General features: G+C 38.5%; 1 protein-coding gene across 3 annotated transcripts in view; it reads right to left on the bottom strand.

Annotated features, from left to right (window-relative positions):
* Window positions 1–18,051, bottom strand: part of LOC103910704 (protein NLRC3-like) — a 61,568-nt gene extending 43,517 nt beyond the window's left edge. For 2 of the 3 annotated variants that reach the window (XM_073948087.1, XM_073948088.1), the window contains exons 1-7: window positions 15,942–15,986; window positions 5,870–6,148; window positions 3,716–5,534; window positions 2,969–3,142; window positions 2,668–2,841; window positions 2,365–2,538; window positions 1,319–1,492 (exon numbers count right to left, since the gene is read on the bottom strand). In XM_073948087.1, coding sequence (XP_073804188.1) covers window positions 1,319–1,492; window positions 2,365–2,538; window positions 2,668–2,841; window positions 2,969–3,142; window positions 3,716–5,534; window positions 5,870–6,128 — 2,774 coding nt within the window. In that variant the 5' untranslated portion in view covers window positions 6,129–6,148; window positions 15,942–15,986. Of the gene's footprint in view, window positions 1–1,318; window positions 1,493–2,364; window positions 2,539–2,667; window positions 2,842–2,968; window positions 3,143–3,715; window positions 5,535–5,869; window positions 6,149–15,941; window positions 16,040–18,025 lie in introns of those variants that run through there. The other variant, XM_021475599.3, reaches the window with a different exon arrangement.
* Between the last annotated feature and the right edge of the window lie 570 nt (window positions 18,052–18,621).

Genomic DNA, 18,621 nt, shown 5'->3' with positions numbered 1-18,621 from the left:
ACATAAAGTTTGACTAGATATTCTTCAAGACACTAAATATTTTGTCGCCTTAGAATTATAAGGTTCTATCTGACATTTTTGTCAAAATTAAGTTATTGACATATTCTTATTTAATGACAACTTATTTACATTGTGATATTTTTTTTACAAGTTGTTTACATTTTAAGACTAAAAACAAATGTTACACACATACTATATTTTATATGCTATATGGAATGCAAATACTTTGAAGCTAAAAATCTCAAAATCATTCAGAACACAGAGAGAACCGAATCACTTCAAGGTGACCATTTTAAATGGCATTTAAAGGCTTAACCAGGTTAATTCGACAAGTTAGGGTAATTAATGATGGCTTGTTCTCTAGACAATCAAAATAAATATTGCTTTATAGGGGCTAATAATTTTGAGCTTAAAATGGTTTTAAAAACACTCTCCCGTATCGTTCTATCTCCCGGAATTCCACCTGTACTTTTACTTGAGTATAGATCTTGGATACCCTTCCGACCTCTTGCCAGCGATACCAAGCTGACCAATCACAGAGCCTGCGCTACGCATAGTTGCTATGTGTAGTTACATTTTTGAGAGGTGCGTGTCAGCGACGCCGACGGCCACGGCGAGGGCTATGCGTCCATGCATAGGCTGCGCTGTAGCATACACGTGCGCTTGATGCAGAAGTATAAATCAGCCTTCAGCTCTGCTATCTGACCCTCTAGTGTATCAGGTGACTAGTGTTGTTGTGTTGATGTTGTTCCCTTGACTGCCAACCATGGATTAAGAAAGAAATTGGGGGAGAAATTGCAATTCAAAGAGGTGGAGCTCCAGAACACACCCACCTATTGTGTAATCGTCAGACCAATGGCCGCTTAAAGGTGTTTAGGAGCCAAAGCAAAATATTGGGGGAGCTGTTTCAATCTGACCAAACAAACTCAACAAGAACTTCATTTTGGCAAGATTTTGTTTGAAATGATGACATTTCAATTTGATGTTCGGTTTAGTTTGAAGTGAGTGCCCCAAAACAGCTCATTTTAGACTTGCCCCCAAATCCCAAAGAACATGAACTAATGATGTTTTGAGCAGAAATTTAACAGACATTTAAGAGCAATATTATATCTTGTGAATACAAGTGCTCTTTAAACAAAGGCTTTTCTCATGTTTGATTTCATTACACACTTGAAACATGATATGTGCACACTGAATAATCATAAAAATAAAATACATGGCAGCATATTTTTCTCACCACATCATACTTTGTGGCATTTCACAACGTAAAAGTAAATTGTGGCAGCATTTATTTTACGGAAACTTTTTTTTTTTTTACCTCAGTGTCTCCAGTTTACAGTTTGGACTCTTCAGTCCATCAGAGAGAAGCTTCACTGCTGAATGCTGCAGGTCATTGTTACTCAGGTCCAGCTCTCTCAGGACACAGTTTGAGGATTGTAGAGCTGAAGACAAACTCTCAAAGGACTGAGTTGTGAGATTACAGCCCTGTAGGCTGTGAGGAAAAGCAGAAATAAGGATTTTGCATTAATCTAGCAGGGGTAATCCAGAGCAGAGACAAAAACAATTGAACGGTGTGTTTTAGTTTGAGAAAAGATCAAAATCACTATATGGACTCTGTAAATACTGAATTTTAAGCAGGTCACACACCAGAAGCGCCGCTCGGCACCGCGACACGGCGCACACATGACAGTTTAAAGTATCACACACCAGACGCGCACATTCGAATGATATTTAACATGAAACTAATCAGATGGCGCTCTGTGGCGCGGCTGAAAAATGAACTGCGTCCTGAGCCATGGCCGGGCGCCGCCGACTTTCGGCACCGGTGTGTGTATCCTGATAGAAACCTATGCTTAGAATTCTAAAATGCATGGCGCGGAGCTTTTGGTGTGCGACCTGCTTAATGGAGAACCCTTAAAGCTCTCTCAGGACACAGTCTGAGGATTGTAGAGCTGAAGACAAACTCTCACAAGAATTGGAAGTGAGTTTACACATGACAAATCTGAGAAATAAGGACATAAATCAAATTTACAGTGTAATTTTTAGCCATTCATCTGATGTAAATAATAATTATAATCAATCAGTCAATCAATCAATCAGGTGTTTGTGTTGCATATTTAGTTGATAAATCATTATCTTGAGTTTAATTAGAGTAATGTGTTCATTATACAAGAAATAATTAAAGAGCGCAGGTCACTTTAAGAGTTTACTAAATATGTGATGATGTTGATGTTAGAAATGATCACAAGTTTTTGTCAGAGTGTGAGTTTTTATGAAACAGAAAAGTGAAGGACAACAATATAAGTATAACAGTTCTAGTACATTTTGTGTCATCTTTACAAACTTAACAGTTTGAACTTAGACCTCAGTGTCTCCAGTTTAAAGTCTGGACTCTTCAGTCCATCAGAGAGAAGCTTCACTCCTGAATCCTGCAGGCCATTGTTACTCAGGTCCAGCTCTCTCAGCACACAGTTTGATGATTGTAGAGCTGAAGACAAACTCTCACAAGAATCAGCAGTGATATTACACAGGACAAATCTGACAAATAAGAAAACAAATCAAATTTATAGTGTATTTTTTGTCATTCACTTCATGTAAATATTAATTATAATCAATCAATCAGTCAGTCAATCAATCAATCAATCAGTCAGGTGTTTGAATTCAGACCTCAGTGTTTCTAGTTTGCAGTTTGGACTCTTCAGTCCATCAGAGAGAAGCTTCACTCCTGAATCCTGCAGGTCATTGTTACTCAGGTCCAGCTCTCTCAGGACACAGTTTGAAGATTGTAGAGCTGAGGACAAACTCTCACAAGACCGAACAGTGAGTTTACACATGACTAATCTGAGAAATAAGAAAACAAATCTAATTTACAATGTAATTTTTAGTTATTCAGTTGATGTAAATATTTATAATCAATCAATCAATCAATCAATCAATCAATCAATCAATCAGGTGTTTGAATTCAGACCTCAGTGTCTCCAGTTTACAGTCTGGACTTTTCAGTCCATCAGAGAGAAGCTTTACTCCTGAATCCTGCAGGTCATTGTTACTCAGGTCCAGCTCTCTCAGCACACAGTTTGAGGATTGTAGAGCTGAAGACAAACTCTCACAGGACTGAGTTGTGAGATTACAGCCCTGTAGGCTGTGAGGAAAAGCAGAAATAATGATTTTGCATTTATCTAGCAGGGGTTATCCAGACCAAAGACAAAAATAATTGAACGGTGTGTTTTAGTTTGAGAAAAGATCAAAATCACTATATGGACTCTGTAAATACTGAATTTAAGGGAGAATCCAAGGCTGTAAAATAAACATACAAACATTCTTTAGCTAACAATTCCCAATTTTGCTTAAAGCCAATATTTTGCTTTCCCCTAAGATTTTCACTCATCATGGCACACCTGCAGCTGATAATGTGACAATAAAAGTGATTTGATTAGAGCTGTCATCACACTATCTATATTTAAACATTTCAATGTGTTAACAGAAAGGAGAGATTATATTATTGTATTGGGTAAAAAATAATCAAAGTATTGAAAAGAATGTCTGAAAATGGAGAACAGATATAGTATATAGCAGGAGATCAGTAATACATATTTGATGTGAAAGCACAAATAGTCTGTGCTGTTTCTGCACTGCATGATTATGACTCATGGGTTGCAGATGTGTTGCAAATCAATGTGTGAAATGGGCATAAATGTATACAGAAAACTCTTACAGTGCTCTTGTGGTGTTTTTGACCACCGGTATCAGTCTCATCAGTGCTTCATCAGATCTTCTGTATTTCTGCAGTTCAAACTTCTCTTGAGTCTCTTCTGACATCAGGAGCACAAACACCAGACCCGACCACTGAGCAGAGGACAGATCCTGTGTTGTAAGATTTCCAGAGCTCAGACTCTTTTGGAGTTCCTCCACAAAGTCATCATTCATTTCATTCAGACAGTGGAAGAGGTTGATGGTCCTCTCTGCTGATGTCTCCTTCTTTATTTTCTTTTTGATATAGTCTGTCGTGTCTTTGATGTTCTCAGTTTTGCGCTTCAGTCTTGGGAGGAGCTCCTTCAGGTTACTCTGATTAGACTCCAGTGAAAGACCCAGCAGGAACCGGAGGAAAAGGTCCAGGTGTCCGTTCTTGCTTTGTAAAGTCTTCTCGACTGCATCCTTATGAAGTTTAAACAGGGTCTTTGTAGAGAGTTTCCATTTCAGTTCCTTTTTCCTGGACTCAAGAAATGGATTTGCTTTCTTGTCTTTGTAAGTGAAAAACACATAGAGAGCAGCAATGAACTCCTGAACGCTGAGATGAACAAAACTGTACACCTGTTCCCCTGAAATGGGGCTTTCCTCCTGAAACATTCGAGTACATAATCCAGAGAACACAGACCCTTCCTTGACATCTAGTCCACACTTCTCCAGATCTGTTTTGTAGAAAATCAGTTGTCCTTTCTGCAGCTGTTCAAAGGCCAGTTTCCCCAGTTTCAAAACAATGTCATCAAAAGACCAGTTATTAGCTTCAGGTTCAAGATCGTTGCTGTATTTTTCTTTCATCTGTTGCTTTTGAGACAGTACGTAGCTGGTGTACATCCCTGTGAGAGTTTTGGGTGTTTTTTCATTGCTCTCTTGACCCAGCAGAGGCTGAAGAACAGTGAGAGAGATCCAGCAGAAGACGGGGATGTGGCACATGATATACAGACTCCTGGATTTCTTGATGTGGCCGATGATGTTTCCAGCAACCTCAGGACTGCTGTTTTTGATGAAGTACTGCTCCTTTTGCTCATCACTGAATCCTCGCACCTCAGTCACCTGATCAATGTAGGTTTGGGGTATCAGACTGGCTGCTGCTGGTCTGGATGTGATCCAGATGAGGGAAGAGCGAAGCAGCTTTCTCTTTAGGAGATTTGTAACTATCTTACTCACTGTCATTTCCTTATCAACATCAGTAAAGCCATCTTCCTCTTTAAAGTTCAATTGAAAGCGATATTCATCCAGTCCATCAAAGATGAACATGACCTTGCCTTGTTCTTTAGGAAGAGAGCTCAGTCCTCCCGGTCTACTAAAGAAGTACTTGTTAAGCAGACCTATGAGACTGTACTTTTCATCTTTAATCAGATTGAGTCTACGGAACGGCAGTGGAAATATGAAGACTATTTCCTGATTGTCTTTTTCTTCAGCCCAGTCAAGGATGAATTTATTGACAGAGACAGTCTTTCCCACTCCTGCGATCCCCAGTGTCAGGACTCTTCTGTTTTGTTCAATGTCAGGCTGAACTTTAAACATGTCATTACACTTAAGTGGTTTATCCTTGGCTGTCTGTTGGTTGTGTTTTGACTCCATCTGCATCACCTCATGGTCATTTTCTCTTCCTCCAGTCTTGTTCTCCACCACATATAGATCAGTGTAAATATCGTCCAGCTTCTTCTGGTGACCCGTCTGTGAATTACCAAGCAATATCTGCTCATTTTCCTCTTTTAATTTCTTCTTTAGTTCATGGCTGATGTTTGTGTAATCAAGAGGAAGAGTTTTACAGTTCTCTAAAGCTGTACCTTTACAACAGAGAGGAAAAACAAAGCAAAACATGATTATGCCCTGTACTTCCCTTTATGAAAAAAAGAAGTTACACATATAAACAAATTTAAATGAACAAAGACAAACATATAATTGTTAATCATGTGAAATTCAGGCACCCATTTACATGCATTAGCTTTATGATTGACCATCACTGTTATCCATAGCAATGCTGAATTTAAGACTGTTCATCTGAAGCTGTGCAATAAATGTTTTGACAATACATCGGACTCAAAAAACAATGCTAGGATAGAGTTTTAACATGGAATCAAATGATCACATTTCTAAATTTTGACAAGGAATTAAACAATACCTTGGTTCTGTGTATTCTCCAGCTGATCAGCCAAGTCATTCTGCTTTATTTTCCTCAGGGTGTCCACTGTGACCTTCACAGCTCTTTCTGATCCAAAACATGACACCATCTTATCCACTGTATCCAACCTGTCTGCATTCTCCAATTCAGCTTTTGAAATCTCATTATGGTCATTTACTAAGCACCACTGAAACTTCTTTAGTTCAGCTTCTAACAGTTCATCCAGTGAGTTGTCGAGCAGCTGTTTAACATTCGCCATGAGGCTTCACCTATTCAGAGCTACAGGACAAGAGGAACAACATCTGCATTAGTTTTACAATTAACATATGAACCCAAGCAGTTACTTATTAATTAAATAATGAAATTAACCTCAGAGTAGAAACTTGACATTTCAAAATTCACAATATTGAAAATTGTCACACTTTTAAGTGGCTCTTACTAATCAGGAGTAATGTAGATGTTTGTTTGTCTACCTAACTTGTGTCTTTGGCAGAAGCTCTGTAACTCTTCTTTCTGAATCATCATACAGAAGTGTTTATTTAGATGTTCAACTGTTTAAACCACAACCATTTTAGAAAACTTAGAAAGACAGTTTAAAAAAAGACTTCAGATGACAGGTGAGACTGGTGGAGTTTCACACACATTTGACCACTGTTAAAAGCATACTACATTCTTAGGTAAAAATGCCCATCACTGTGATGGAACCCTAAAAGGTAACTTTCTGTACCTCTAGTTTAGATCTTATAATTCATATGGGGTGCAAAATAAGGGCCTATTGTGTACCTTTAAAGGTACAGTTATGTTTAATGTAACTTATTGGTGCATTTTTTTCTGACAGTGTTGTAAAATTATTTTTAAAAAGTGAACACAAAAAAAAAAAAACTTCTCAGGGCCGTGTGACTTCTCAGTGTCTCCTGAACCTAAGCCTTCTGATCCTCTGGGGTTATGTGAACAGCCAGTGCCTCTGAACCTGAGCCTCCTGACCCACATGGGTTGTCAGATCCATCACTGTCTTCTGAACCTAAGCCCCAGACAGCTCCACTCTCCAGGCCCTCCACAGCTCCACGTTCTAAGTTATCCAAAGCTCCATTACACTGTAACATTTCTAAGCGTTTCTTGTGTCTAGTCTCTCTGTGTTCCACCCTTGCCTTGTTTTATTGTTTATTTTGTCCACTGCCTGCAAATTTCTCTGTATGCATCTGTTTGTCCCTGTTTTGACTGCCTGCCTGACTACTGTTCTTAGTAAAATGCATGTGGATCCTAAAATCCGTTGTCCAGCACCCTTGAATTACAGAGGGTAAAAAAAAGAAAATTTCAGACTATGCCATTCCAGAATATTAACTGTTTTCTATCATAACAAATTTATACAACGAACAGGGGCAAGCAGAACAGCACCGGTGTCAGGATTTTATATCAGAGGGGCCTTTAATCCCATGGGGGGTACTACACTAGATATGTTTTACAGTCATTGCATTAGATTTGCTGATTTTGGTCCCCCTTCTTCCTTTCATTTAGGCTATTTATTCACTTTGTAACAAATATGGCCGACCAGACACATAATTATTTTGCTTTTTATTCCACAACCGAGCCAACTTTGCCCAGAGAAGACTCGAAACCTGATTCCAAGGTATTTACGACCCAAAAGGAATGTGCCATGTGGCATCAAACAAAGAACGGTTCAGGACCCTTTAAGCTGCTTGTTTAACACTGATGTTTTCATAGAAACTTTACTCTCTTTTTGTAATCATGTGTTTTGCAAAGTTTCGCTTTCTCCTGTATTAATATTTTTGGTTTTAATACCACTGCATATGCTGTTTAACCGTACCGAAGCTAAACAAGCTCTTATACTGTTCGTGTTTAGACTTTCCGAAAAGCTTACTCACTGTACAAATTGATCGTTGACATTTTATTTTAATATGAGTGCAACATATTAACATCAAGAGACTTTAAAATTTGCCTATGCATATTCTTCTGCCTCGGACAAAGAGCCGTAAATTTTTTATTCCAGGAAGTTAGCTTCTAATTGGTCAACTTTCCATGGAGGGTGGATCCGAACCTGCTAACCAAGCTAAACTTCCTCTCTCTGTTCAAACTCTCTCGCTCCCGGCTCCAAGACCAAACTCTACTCTCTCTCTCCAGGCTCCAAAGCAACCCGGCTCTCTGCTCTGAAACACGCTGTTTTGCAAGACCTAAGCAGAGAAACCTCCAAGAAACCAGGCGGAGACCCAGACGGAAAGGATTAATCGCACAGCTCGGACATCACAGCCCAGAATCCCTTTGCTGCTTCAGCTTCAAACACCGACCCCCCAATACAAGCCTCGTGAGGAACAAAGGATCAGCCAGCCGAACCACGTGCTCAACAATAGGAGCTCGGACATCACAAACAGACCGCAAGTATCACCTTTCTCCCAACATCTAAACTGGTGTGAACTAAATTCAACCCTAAAGAGACAATAGAAGGGTTTTATTGAATTTGATTACGTTTGGTTTGCTTGGTTCGCTTTTACAAACTCCTAGGTTTTCCCATCATTACATCTTCTCAACCTCTTACTTCACGTTCGTTACTCTTCCCTATGCTTGTATGAATGTGTGTTTGTGTTAGTTTCTGTTAGATTAGTCAATAAAGTTTAATTTTGTATAAAGAAAGGTGCCTATGTATATTATTGAATCTAATGTCTTGAACTTTGATCTTGCTACCCTGCTCAAATTTTATGTAAATAGAAACGCTAAACGATTTGTTTGTTCGGATCTAAAGAGTCGATTCATTTGAAGCCCCGTTCAAATGAATCTTCCTCCCGTTAAGCTAGTCCGCTATATAATGGTCTAGAAGGTACGCGAGCACTGAAACCTAAATCATAACTCGCAACATTATAACGGCGGGAAAGGCGAGGGAAGAATAACCTTGAGCTTATTTACTACAGTAATAATGGTGTAGATATGCGAGCACTTTAATACGTTACAATTTGTTACAGATTATTGATGTAGATATGTGTGCAAGTTAATCTACATTATTATTGTAATTTGCTACATGTTTATTGGTGTAGAATAAACAAAGCATTAAATATGTAATTTTTACGACTTATTTATTATTACTTTGCATTACTGCTCAAGTTACTGACTTAAGGAAGTAATATACTTCTTATAGTAATAATAGGAATATGTATTCCCTATTATTGATTCTATCTATGAAGGTTAATGCAACACTGTTTATTAACGCAGACGGATCATGGCTTCAGTGCCAAATAAATGCTTTAAATGACATTTTTCTTTCTGGTTTTTTTTTAAATAGTATAAACGTTTAAAGTTTTAGGTAAAGACTTCAAACTATGCCCACACATGCAAGCTTACCCACTATTCGTATAACCAGTAAATAAATATAGTGAAATAAGCATAACCTGAGTAATGACGCTTCACGTTGCCTTTTGCTCAACTTAACTAATCATCTATCAGTGTTAGAAAAAAGTTAAATGTTACAACCTCATGTCATTTAAAAACAAATAGCAGCTAAATGTGTTACTTAGTTACATTTTAAAGCATCAGTGTAGCCAGAAAAATAACTAAAAAAAAGATACCTAAAAATAGAAAATCAGTCATTACTGTGAAAATTTGTTACATTTTTGCATGGGTAACACAGAAATCAATAGGACATATAACTTTTTTCATAGTTTTAAAGGTAAAAAATAAAGAATTATGTTATTCTATCATGAGTGAGTTTTTTGTTTGTGATATTGTCCGGTTGGCATTTAAAAAAAAAATATCTTAAGCCATTAGGCCTACTCATCTTTTTATTTATTAGGCCTTTTTAACAATACTTTCAGGTTACATTTTCATTTTTAGGCCCATGAGCTAGAAGTCAAAATAAAATCGATATGCTAACTGTATTTTAGCCGTTAAAATAGGCCTACAGTATATTTTCTGCTGTTTAATTTTGTATGAGCAAATAGCAGTATAGCATAAATAACATATTTTTAAATATTATCATTCAGCCGACCTGCAGTGCATTTAAGAGGTGGATCCACAGCAAATCCACTTACTCAGGCATTATACCTATTTCATGTATAACTGTAAGCTTGACTTCGCAGGCTGATCATCTTTAAACTCAAAAGCCATTTATTCAGTGTCCTTACTTGAGACTGCTGCTGCATAATGGGGTGTTTCTTTACACAACAGTAAAATTGGCTTTAGCAATTTCAAAATGAAAGCAAACATTCAAAATGTTTCCACATATTGTCAATTTCATTGGTTCATTTGAATATATTAACAATATTGAATATAATAACTTATAATATTCATTACAGTGCAGTGAACTAAACATTTTTGTAAGGCTACATATCCCTTTAATTGGAAAAAAAAAACTAATGTGAAAATGGCTGGCAGTTGTGTCTCTGCTAAAATTAACTTAACAGTAAATTTCTTCTGCCTTTTATTTCCTTTTAGAGCTCAGGAGAGTTATATTTAAAGAATTTGTTAACCAAAACATGAAATGAATTAGGCGGCTCACCTTCATGCCATACACTAGTCCAGTTTTCTAGAGTGCGACTTCGCTGCCGCGTGTGCACTTTAAAGGCTATATATATAAGTGCACCCTGACCTGACACGGTGACCAGATCTCTCCACTGTTGCTTTAATTTTACAATCTTCATAATTTAAATGCTATTTCATATTATAAAATATCTAAATGTGTATTCTGAAGGTTGGAATGATGGTAGTGTTTTGCAGGTCGCACACCAGAAGCGCTGTGACACAATTCGCACATGACAGTTAAAAGTATTACACACCAGATGCACACATTTGCATGATATTTGACATTAAACTAATCAGATGGCGCTCTGTGTTTCATGGCAGGAATATGAACAATATCTTGAGTCGTGGCTGGGCGCCGCTAATCGGCTATTCTGGTGTGTGACCTGCTTTAGTAATTAATGACAGAAAGAGTTTAGTTTTGAGTGAACAAAACTTTTTGAAAACTGGAGGAGCACAAATTTCTTTCTGAGGGGACAATGACTTTAGTGCGTTGCGATCAGAAGTTCTGGCACTGTCAGAAGATTTCAGACACTTTCCTGTAGTGTGACAACAGTTCACAAGGGCTGGTTGAATATCTCTGTGCTAATTTTTCTTCTGACTGTTTTGTTCTCACAGACAATAAATCACTGAAAAATATATAAAAGTCGAAAAAGCACAGCTTGACCCAGATTAATCATCTCTTTTTGGCTTAGTCTGTTGCACGTTTGCTGATCCAGGACGAAAACGAGCCGCTATGTCCAGCCTGATGTAGATAGCCAGGATGAGTGCATCTGTACTCTTAACTGTCAAGCAGAGTTTTAATGGAAAAATTAAAAAGCTTTTTAAAAAAGTTGTTCACTTGGCCTTAAATTTGACCAGTGGACATTTATACTGAGGGAATTTATTGATTATTTATTCATTAGGCTTGACGCACGAGCTTGCATTTCCAGTCTGATGCATTAGCGTGTGTATGAATGGAAGTCTATAGGGAGAAAAGTCCAGTGTGACGACAGCTTTATTCCTAAACTAATTATTAGCAGCAGGTGTTCATCATGATGAAGATAAAACATATGCTGGATAAGTTGGTGGTTCATTCCACTGTGGCGACCCCAGATTACTAAAGGGACTGAGCCGAAAAAAAAATTAATATCCCAAAGAGTCCTACAGGATTTGCACAGTGATTCATTTATTTCCAATCCCCTCCTGTCCGCGATGCTAATCTGCGCTAATTGGATCGATGACCCAGTCTGTTGTGATTGGTTGACTGCGTTCAGCGTGAGACAGAGAATCGCCCACCATGGCTTATCAACAATTTTGAAGTTGTCAGAGTGTATGTGTAAGCCCAATGCAGGAGTGTGTTAAAGCAATGCAGTTTAACTCCAGCATATTGCTCTATTCTTAACCATGACACACATTCAGTATTAATCCACACAGCGGCAAAAGCTGAACTATTCTAAAATTTGAAAGCAGCACGTATGTAGGATCAGCTGACGGTGGCCATAGCAAAGACAAATGGCAGTGGATTGCGTTTAAATCCGTGAACAAAGCGGTATGTGTCATATTTTCAACATGGCTTTAGACGTGAAATGAGAATATAAAGAGTTAACCTGATACAGTATAAGCCACGTGGAGCGGTTACAAGTAAAAAGAAACACAAATACATCATTTGCAAGCTGGAGTAAACAAAGAGGCAGCCATTTTAATCCCACCAACTTACACTTGTGAAATGGAGGAAGAGACTGGTCCATGAACTGTGTACTGGAAAGTTCCTGCCAAACTCTGCCAAGTCCCATACATCAATAGTCTTTTCTGATCCTTCTTTTAACAAACAGCTAATGAATCCTCCGTTGAAAGCACGGAGCATGATTGCTGAAGCACTCATCAGAAAAATGACGAGAACACAGCACAAGGCTGGAGCTATAATGCTGACTCTTCACAGCCTCATCTTTGGGTGGGGAAAATAACACAAACTTCCCTCACTCTTCAGAGCACAGCGTCTTCGAGACATGATTTAGCCCGGACCTGCTGCAGTTTTTGTCTTCCTCTTTTTCTTTCTAGAGTATTTGTGGGCAAGGCTGGGGGTTTCAATTTTCCCGGGTCTGCATGCACAACAAATCGGCGGAGCTTGGAGTTCCATATCAATATCATGCCTACATGGCTAAAGATTTGTTACCTCAACATTCATTTGATCAAGTCGACTCTTTTATAATGACTCAATAGTTTTAAACACTGTGCACTTTCAGATTTAAAGAGCCCATATTATACATGAAAAGGGTCATATTTCGATTATATGGATCTCCAACAACATACTGATATGCATGCAAGGTCAAAAAACACTTTCATGGTCTTATAATATGCATTTATTTTTACCCAATTATCCCAGCAACTCCCATATGAATCAATCAGCGATTCATTTGTTCCCAAACCCCTCCTTACCGCGAAGCTAATCTGCGCTGATTGGACCGATGCCAGCCTGTTGCGATTGGTCGACAGCGTTCAGCGCTAGACAAATAATCAGTGCTAGACAAATGCCCAGCACGGTTTGTCAAGCCCCCGGTGGACGGGCCCGCGCGATAATCCTGTGACCGTCATAACCCCCGGACGGGAAGTATGAACCGCACTTAGCAGTGAAAATGAAACCGATAGCGTGCACATCATTTACTAAGCGTGATTTCGGTGACCGAGCTTTTCTCACTTCTCAGCTGTAACTTAGATCATTTCTATTTGCAATTATTGCTGTGGCACCTCTTGCGTGAAGTGTTATATGTTCACAGGGCTTACCTGTACTCTGCTTTGCCCAAAGATCCCATACCCAGCCAGGGGGTTATAGTGCTCACCAGCGTGTAGCAGGGTGCCTTTGTGCCTAATAAACTGGCCTTATTTTGCATGGACCCCTGGTGTATTGTCTGCCTTTCCTCACAAGTCTCATACACCAGTCTTTTCTGATCCTTCCTTTAACAAACGAATGAATCGCCCACTGTAAGCGTGTAGACTGCTGAATCACTTATTTCCCCTCACACCTCCAATAATATTCAGGTAAGCACAGCGTCTTCTTGACTCATGACCTTAGGATCTGTTTGTCTTCGCTGCTGGGTTAGTTGGCGGGGCGCAGGTTTAAATTTTCTCGGGTTTGCGCCCACAACAATTGTTTCGTAGTCACGTCACGTCGAAACGGCTAAAGACTCGTTATGAAGAAGATTCATTCTAACCACTACTAAAATGATTCATTTTAAATGAATCAATAGTTTTAAAAACTGTTCACTTTCAGATTTAAGCCTTAGCTGGATATTTCCCTTCACTTAGATCTGTATTACACACTACATGGAAGCCCATTTTCGAAAACCCCCAATAGGGGCTCTTTAAGCTTTAGCTGGATATTTCACCTTAGAGCTGTGTTACACACTTCACGGAAGCTCATTTTCAAAAACCCATAATATGGGTTCTTTAATTCACTGCTTTGTCCTTACCCATCACCTTCTTGTCAGCTGAAGATTTTGCTAAATTCTTTACTGGTAGGACTGCAACCATTAGTGGTACATTTATGGCCTGTTTCCACTGAGTTCTATGGTATGCTTTGGTTCAGTACGCTTTAATGGCTGTTTCCACTGTCAAAGGGTACCTAAAAGCAAACCGAACCCATTTCACTTTATGGCCAATCTTTGTAAAGGGTTTCAACAGGCCCAAAGGGTTTCCTAAGGCGAAACTAGAAGCGCAGCTAAACACTATTGGTTTACAGAGATGCGTCTCGCAGGAGAATGAAAAAAAATGAAGCGCCATTTTTAAAAACATCGTAATAATATATAACTTTAGATATAATAACAAGCCATGATCAACCAAAGCTCAAATCAACTTTGTTGTCATCTTGGTGTACAGCCACAAAGCCAAGAAGAACAAAATCTGTTCTACAACGCCGTCTAAAAGTGTGAGCATTTTCACTCTCTCCAGAGAGCTTGTGATCCCGTCTATATTTGGAATAATGTACTACTTGAACTCATATTAATAAGGTGCTCATGATCATTGAAGCTCTCTGAGATGTGATCCTTTCAGAAAGAGACAAACGCGTGACTAAAGTGTGAAAAAACAAAGGAAAAGCCGGAAAAAAAACAGCAGCAAATGATGTGTAAACATGGCCAAACTGCCATGTTTAACCATTATCATCACCTTTTGAGCTATTATAAATTTAAAATGACGGAATTACTTTCTAACAAAACTAACTAACCAAACTAAGAAAAAAACATTTGTATTTATTTTAAGTTTATTGTACTTTTGAAAACTATTTTTCATATTTTAGAGGAAAATTGGTTAGTTTGTTTTCTCTGTTCTATTCTGATTTTGTATTGTGAATTATCCTATATATAATTATTATTATATAATTAACTTATCCAGCACGTTTTACCGCAGCAAATATCCTTCCAGTCGCAACCCATCTCTGGGAAACATCCAAACACTCTCATGAAAACTCATACACTTTTTTACACAATTTAGCCTACCCAATACACCCGGGGAAACTGTAACACCCGGAGGAAACCCACTCGAACGCAGGGAAAACATGCAAACTCCACACAGAAACGCCAACTGACCCAGCCGAGGCTTGAACCAGCCACCTTCTTGCTGTGAGGTGACAGCACCAACTACTGCACCTCTGTTTCACCCTGGTTTAATAGTATTAACAGATTAATTAACAGCAGAAAGTTGTTTATCATTAGAATTAGTTAAAGCTGAAACTCTTCAGGGTTTTCAGCTCATGTATCTACACATAAGATTGTGTGAGTCCACTGTACTGTAAATCACTATGGTCATATAAAGATACTCAGCTCTTCTTTTCCACAAATTTACACCCATAAAACAAACTAAATGCATTCATGAATACTGTTACTGCAATTAAAGTTTTCTCTATCTAAAAAACTTCTGTAAGGGCGTACTCACACTGCTATCCGAAATGTGCCAAGCCTGTTTCCCTGTATATTTGAGAAGTGTGAGTGCTCTGAATTGGGCTAAGGCGCGGTTCAGTTGGCAGGTCCTGACCCAGTTAGAAGAGGTGTGCCAGAGAGTGGTTCACTTGGGCGAAACTGAAGGCGAGGCGGGATATTTAAGGGACTGTTTCATGTGGATTTATTAATCATTCTTACTGTTCAATGAACGCAAACTGTCATAGATTATTAAAAATGCAAACCCCTCACTGCACCACAGCTGGACCTCCAGCAAACCTCCTAATTCTTGCAGCACAAGGACTTTATGATTGTTTATGTCAAAAGTGGCTGATCTGTTCAGCCAATTATTTGACTGTGTGTCACTGCATATCAAATGACGATATAATAAAACGATATAACTAAAGAAATATCCACTGTGCTGAGCAAGAGCACAGTGATCACAGATTTCAGTACCAGAAGAGAAGGTTTTTGCTTTCTGTGATCCTCTTCCAGAAACACACTCGACATTAAAAGGTGTAAATGAAATCCTTAAAATGTCTTTAGCTCAGCAGTAAAGTCTCAGAAACACAAAGAGATGAATGACGGATAATCAGACGACACTCGTAGATTATATAAACATAGAAAGAGCAAACTCTCACCTCAAATAATGCCTGCAGATCTTTCTGTTACTCTGCTGAACCGTTGAGCTGAACAACAGATCGGAAAACTTTTTTACTTCTGAAAAACACGTCACAACCTGTTTGAGACATGAGGATATAACCAGTCAGATGAGAAACACAGACACACAAGTAGATTAGAATAGAAAATAGAAATGGAGGCTTTTGCTCAGCTGATAATAGCAGTGTCGACAGTACAAAAGTAAAGCAGTCGCTGTGATATAACAGGTCACTTTTGCAAATGTGCTTTATACTGTACTTGTTATAATCTTAGTAACACAAGTTACAATGAATGAATTTTAGCCCCAGTTAAGTTGTGTGTTTTATATTGTCCCTGATGGCAAGTGTGTAGAGTTTTAAAGAGTAAATGTAGCACAACTACAATGATGAAGCTGTTCAAAAGGCTTCAATGAGCTGTATTTTGGATACGTTTCAGACAATATTGATCTCTGTAATGCTACAGCAGAGCCAGACACAGCTTCATCACTCCAGGATGGCAGACATGTTGCTCAGCTTTTGAGCTTATTTCAGCTGATTTCATTTAATCCTTTGACTGGGGTCAGTTGAAGTGTTTCTCTTCAGTGATTCTGCTTATAAACAGCAGGTCTTCATCATCAGTGCTCGATTATCATTTAATTGTCTGATTAACTCAATGTAGAGAGGGACCAGACACACTCTTGAGCTGAGGAAATGTTACTCAGGAGTTGTGTGGTATTGTGTAATTCAAACACAGCTTGTTCTATATAGGTGTATTTAGCAGATTCTGGAAAATAGACAGTACAATATATAAAACAAACCACACAATGTAACACCCCCACCAATATCTTTTCAAGCATCAACCAATGTGTTGGAAATAAAAGCTCTGTACAAACCAAATACTCATATTTATGTTTACTCCACAGCACAAAAATCTTTCCAAAGCTGTGCTGTGCTGTTTAGCTGTGCTAAACCTTTACAGTATACTGGATATTCAAGATCTCCTCTTCATTGTCATAACCAGATTGATACAGTTCTGTCCTGTACTTTTGTATTGTACTTTTGAGCATTGGTGAATGTGCTAAACACATACAGGATGATCTACGCCAGAGGTGTCAAATTTAAGTCCTGACAGACTCAATCTGACAGACTATTACATTAACCACTGCTGGATCTGGGTTATATACTGATTTGTTATATACTGATTTGCAAACTTTATTTCAAGAGTTCCCACTTAGATATGCTTGGCATTTATAGCAGGTTTGGCATGCTGTCCCGGGAGAGAAGCCTGAGCTCGGAGATATTTGAGCCCAGGGCTCCCGCCCGGTCAATAAGCATATCAGGGGATCCGAGAACAGGTAGGTCTCGATCGCTCCCACTTTAGAATGGGAGAAAAAGGAGGAGATGGTGTGGAAGGGGGATTCTTCCAAAATAAAGATCAAATAAAGAGCAATAAGGAGAAAGTGATCCATTTATATTAAGCTAGGATCACTCTGATTGGATTATCACTGATTACGGATGACTGGCCAGCAGTGCACAACCATATCACATGCTCCACTCGAAATTAGTTTTTGAAACTTCACTTAATCACAGTGAACGTCTTTCTGATCTATTAAATGAATAAAACACATTACACATGAGAATCTGACTTTAATATTAGATAAGCTCTAAGAAACTCTTCAAATGCTGAAGGAAAGTCAGATCTGCTGAATGTTCACCCTGTCAGTTGATGTTTTGACGAACACAAACCTCTCGCTGCTGAATGTAGAGTCTGAATGAGTTCAGATGAACTGTTCTGATGGTCTGCTGTATTTGATCATAACAGTACAGAGTACAGTAAGGGTTATCATGTCTGTAGAAGCAGAGATACTGACAAACACAGATCTGGAGATCATAGAAACACACTGCAATATTTACAGCTCAGAGGATGTGGAATCAGACAGGATTGATTATGTTTGATGAATAATAGTGCAGCAAACCCTCACTGATGATCCTGATATCATTCACAGCAGCTCATATTAAGCTGGACTGAATAACAGACTTTATCCAGCTGATTTTACTGAATATACTGTATATATATGTATATATACTGTGATGTTTGTGTCTTCATAAGTGTGCATTTTCACTGCTTCAGGATCATGTATTCTGTGGAAGGAGGCAGTCCTCTAAATAAAACTGTTTTGTAAGTGCTGTGCATTCTTCGACAGGTCTCTTCATGTTTCTCAGCACTTCCTTTAGCAGAAAACACAGATGAAAACTCAGCTTTAAAGAGACACGACAGCAGCTCAATGTCCTGCTCTTTATTGGTGATAAAACACTGGAAAATGCAGCAGGACATCAGTCAGACAGATGAACTCAAATAGTCTTTATTACAGCTTCTTCTCTATTCATTTGACAGTTTAGTTTAAATAACAATTCACACTATTAAATATTGGCTTATTACCTGCCATTTCGTAACATTAACAGTTGATTAGCACTTATAAAATGTGATCTCATTCTACATTCCTAATCCTACCCAATGCCTAAACCCAACTGGGTCATTCCTACTATCCGGTGCCATTTGAGTCCCCGAGGCATAACATGTTACAGAACATTTAAAAATGCAATAAAAAATTCCTTAAAGCTTGTCTGATAGGATTATCCCATTCCCACCACAGAACACAATGATGCATACTCTAAATTAAAT

This window comes from Danio rerio, chromosome 4 (genome assembly GCF_049306965.1).
Source record: "Danio rerio strain Tuebingen ecotype United States chromosome 4, GRCz12tu, whole genome shotgun sequence".
Classification (NCBI taxonomy): domain Eukaryota; kingdom Metazoa; phylum Chordata; class Actinopteri; order Cypriniformes; family Danionidae; genus Danio; species Danio rerio.
Note: the sequence above shows the minus strand (reverse complement) of the source record. Positions and strands in the feature narration are given on the sequence as shown.